The following is a 1,705-nucleotide window of genomic DNA, read 5'->3' on the forward strand; positions in this document are numbered from 1 at the left end:
AGGGCGGGCAAGCCGGGGCCGGTCTCCGCTCTCCTCCCCAGCTGCGTGACGTCGGGCCGGGCGGCTGTCCCTGGCTTTCCATTGCCTCGCTGCGGCTGGGAGCCCAACCAGTGTCTTCTCCCTCTTCACCACGAAGTGGCTTTTACTGTTCCCTCCAGACCCCTCGTTATCCACCCTTTCTCCCCCAGCCCTGCTAAGCTTGGTGCACGCCCTGGCTGCCTGGCTGAGCCTGCTGCCCCTCACTTTGCAGAGTAAAGGACACAGCAAGCAGATCCTGGTGCTGGGCCTGGATGGGGCTGGGAAGACCAGCGTGCTCCACTCCCTGGCAACGAACCATGTCAAGCGCAGCGTGGCTCCCACCGAGGGTTTCAATGCCATCTGCATCAACACCGAAGAGTCCCAGATGGAGTTCTTGGAAAGTGAGTGGCCTTGTTTTAGTATAGGACATCAAATAAGTTCCTATCCTGTGCCCTAGGGATTAGGCCCATATTTTAAAACCTTTATATTCTCTCGTACCTGGTCTGATACATGAAGTAGTGATTATTTTCTCCTTGGGGGTTCTGCTTTCCCACCCCGCATCTTGAAGGAGAGGATATACTGGTGTTAGAGGAGGTCTATGTTCATTCACGCCTGTCCTCCAGGGAGTTCTGCCCTTGTGAGACGGAAGGGTAACAAGCCTGATTGCGTGAAGCCAGCCCAAAGCAGAGGTGCCCCAGTAAGGCCTGCGTTGTGATCTGTAGTCGTTGTGTGTTGTAAAGCTTCTCCTTGGTGCTCATGCCTGGAAAGGGCAAGCGCAGAAGAGGAATAAATAATGAAGAGAGAGGAAAGAGAAAAGCTTTGTACACTTTTTGTTCAAAAGCCTCATAGGTGGTGTTTTCTAGTCCTTAACGGCTTTTGTATGTCTCTAGGTTTTCACTAAACTTTTTGTGTTGTCCTTTGCACTGATTTTTGGGTATTGTCTATGCCTGCAGAGAGCATCTCCTGGGATGCTTTTGGGGTGTCACAGCCATTGTAGCTGCCACTAGCTGGTGGGGAAGGGGGAGGGGCGCCCCGTCCTTTCTGCCTGCCACTAGCTGGTGGGGAAGGTGGAGGCCCTGGAGTGAGGTCAGTCCCTGGTACAGAGGCTGACATCTGAGCCTCATCGGGGCCTGCCTTCCCTGGAGGCAGAAGCTGCCCTTTGCTTCCTGCTGTCTCTGCACTGTGCTGTACCAGGGCTTGACTGGCTCAGGTGGCAGTTTGCCCACGGACACCTCCGTACCTTTGCAGCAGGCCTAAAGGAGTTGTGCTGTTCCCAGGTAAGTCTTTGGGATGTGAGGATGAGGCCGCTGAGGCAAAGTTTAATTCCCAGTCCTACCACCAGAGGAGTCTCTGTGGTGTCTTAGGGAAATCATCTCTACAGAGATGCTTGTAGCCTGTGCCCTCTCCTAGTAGGAATGAGACACCTATGACTCCTACTGGGAAGTGCTTTGTGTAGCTGAGCCCAGAAAAACCCACAGTATCTCTGCTCCTGCTTGGGGGTGGCCTGGGCCCAGCACCGTGCACTCCATGACAGATCCTGTTGTTTCTGAGTCATCCTTCCCTCTCTGGTCCAGGTTGGTAGTGACTAAGATGTGATGGCTGCGAGCTGACCCATGGGAAATGAAATGTCTCAGGCCAGTCTCAGCCAGGTAAATCCGTGCATGGCTCTCTAATCTGGTTACTTATC

General features: G+C 53.9%; 1 protein-coding gene across 1 annotated transcript in view; it reads left to right on the forward strand.

The window, feature by feature from the left end:
- Positions 1-188: 188 nt before the first annotated feature.
- LOC104543713 (ADP-ribosylation factor-like protein 9) overlaps positions 189-1,705 on the forward strand; it is a gene marked incomplete at its 5' end in the record, with an annotated part of 4,334 nt that continues 2,817 nt past the window's right edge. Inside the window, one exon of the mRNA XM_010188388.1 lies at positions 189-419. Coding sequence (XP_010186690.1) covers positions 189-419 — 231 coding nt within the window. The remainder of the gene's footprint in view (positions 420-1,705) is intronic.

This window comes from Mesitornis unicolor, unplaced genomic scaffold (assembly GCF_000695765.1).
Source record: "Mesitornis unicolor isolate BGI_N332 unplaced genomic scaffold, ASM69576v1 scaffold770, whole genome shotgun sequence".
Classification (NCBI taxonomy): domain Eukaryota; kingdom Metazoa; phylum Chordata; class Aves; order Mesitornithiformes; family Mesitornithidae; genus Mesitornis; species Mesitornis unicolor.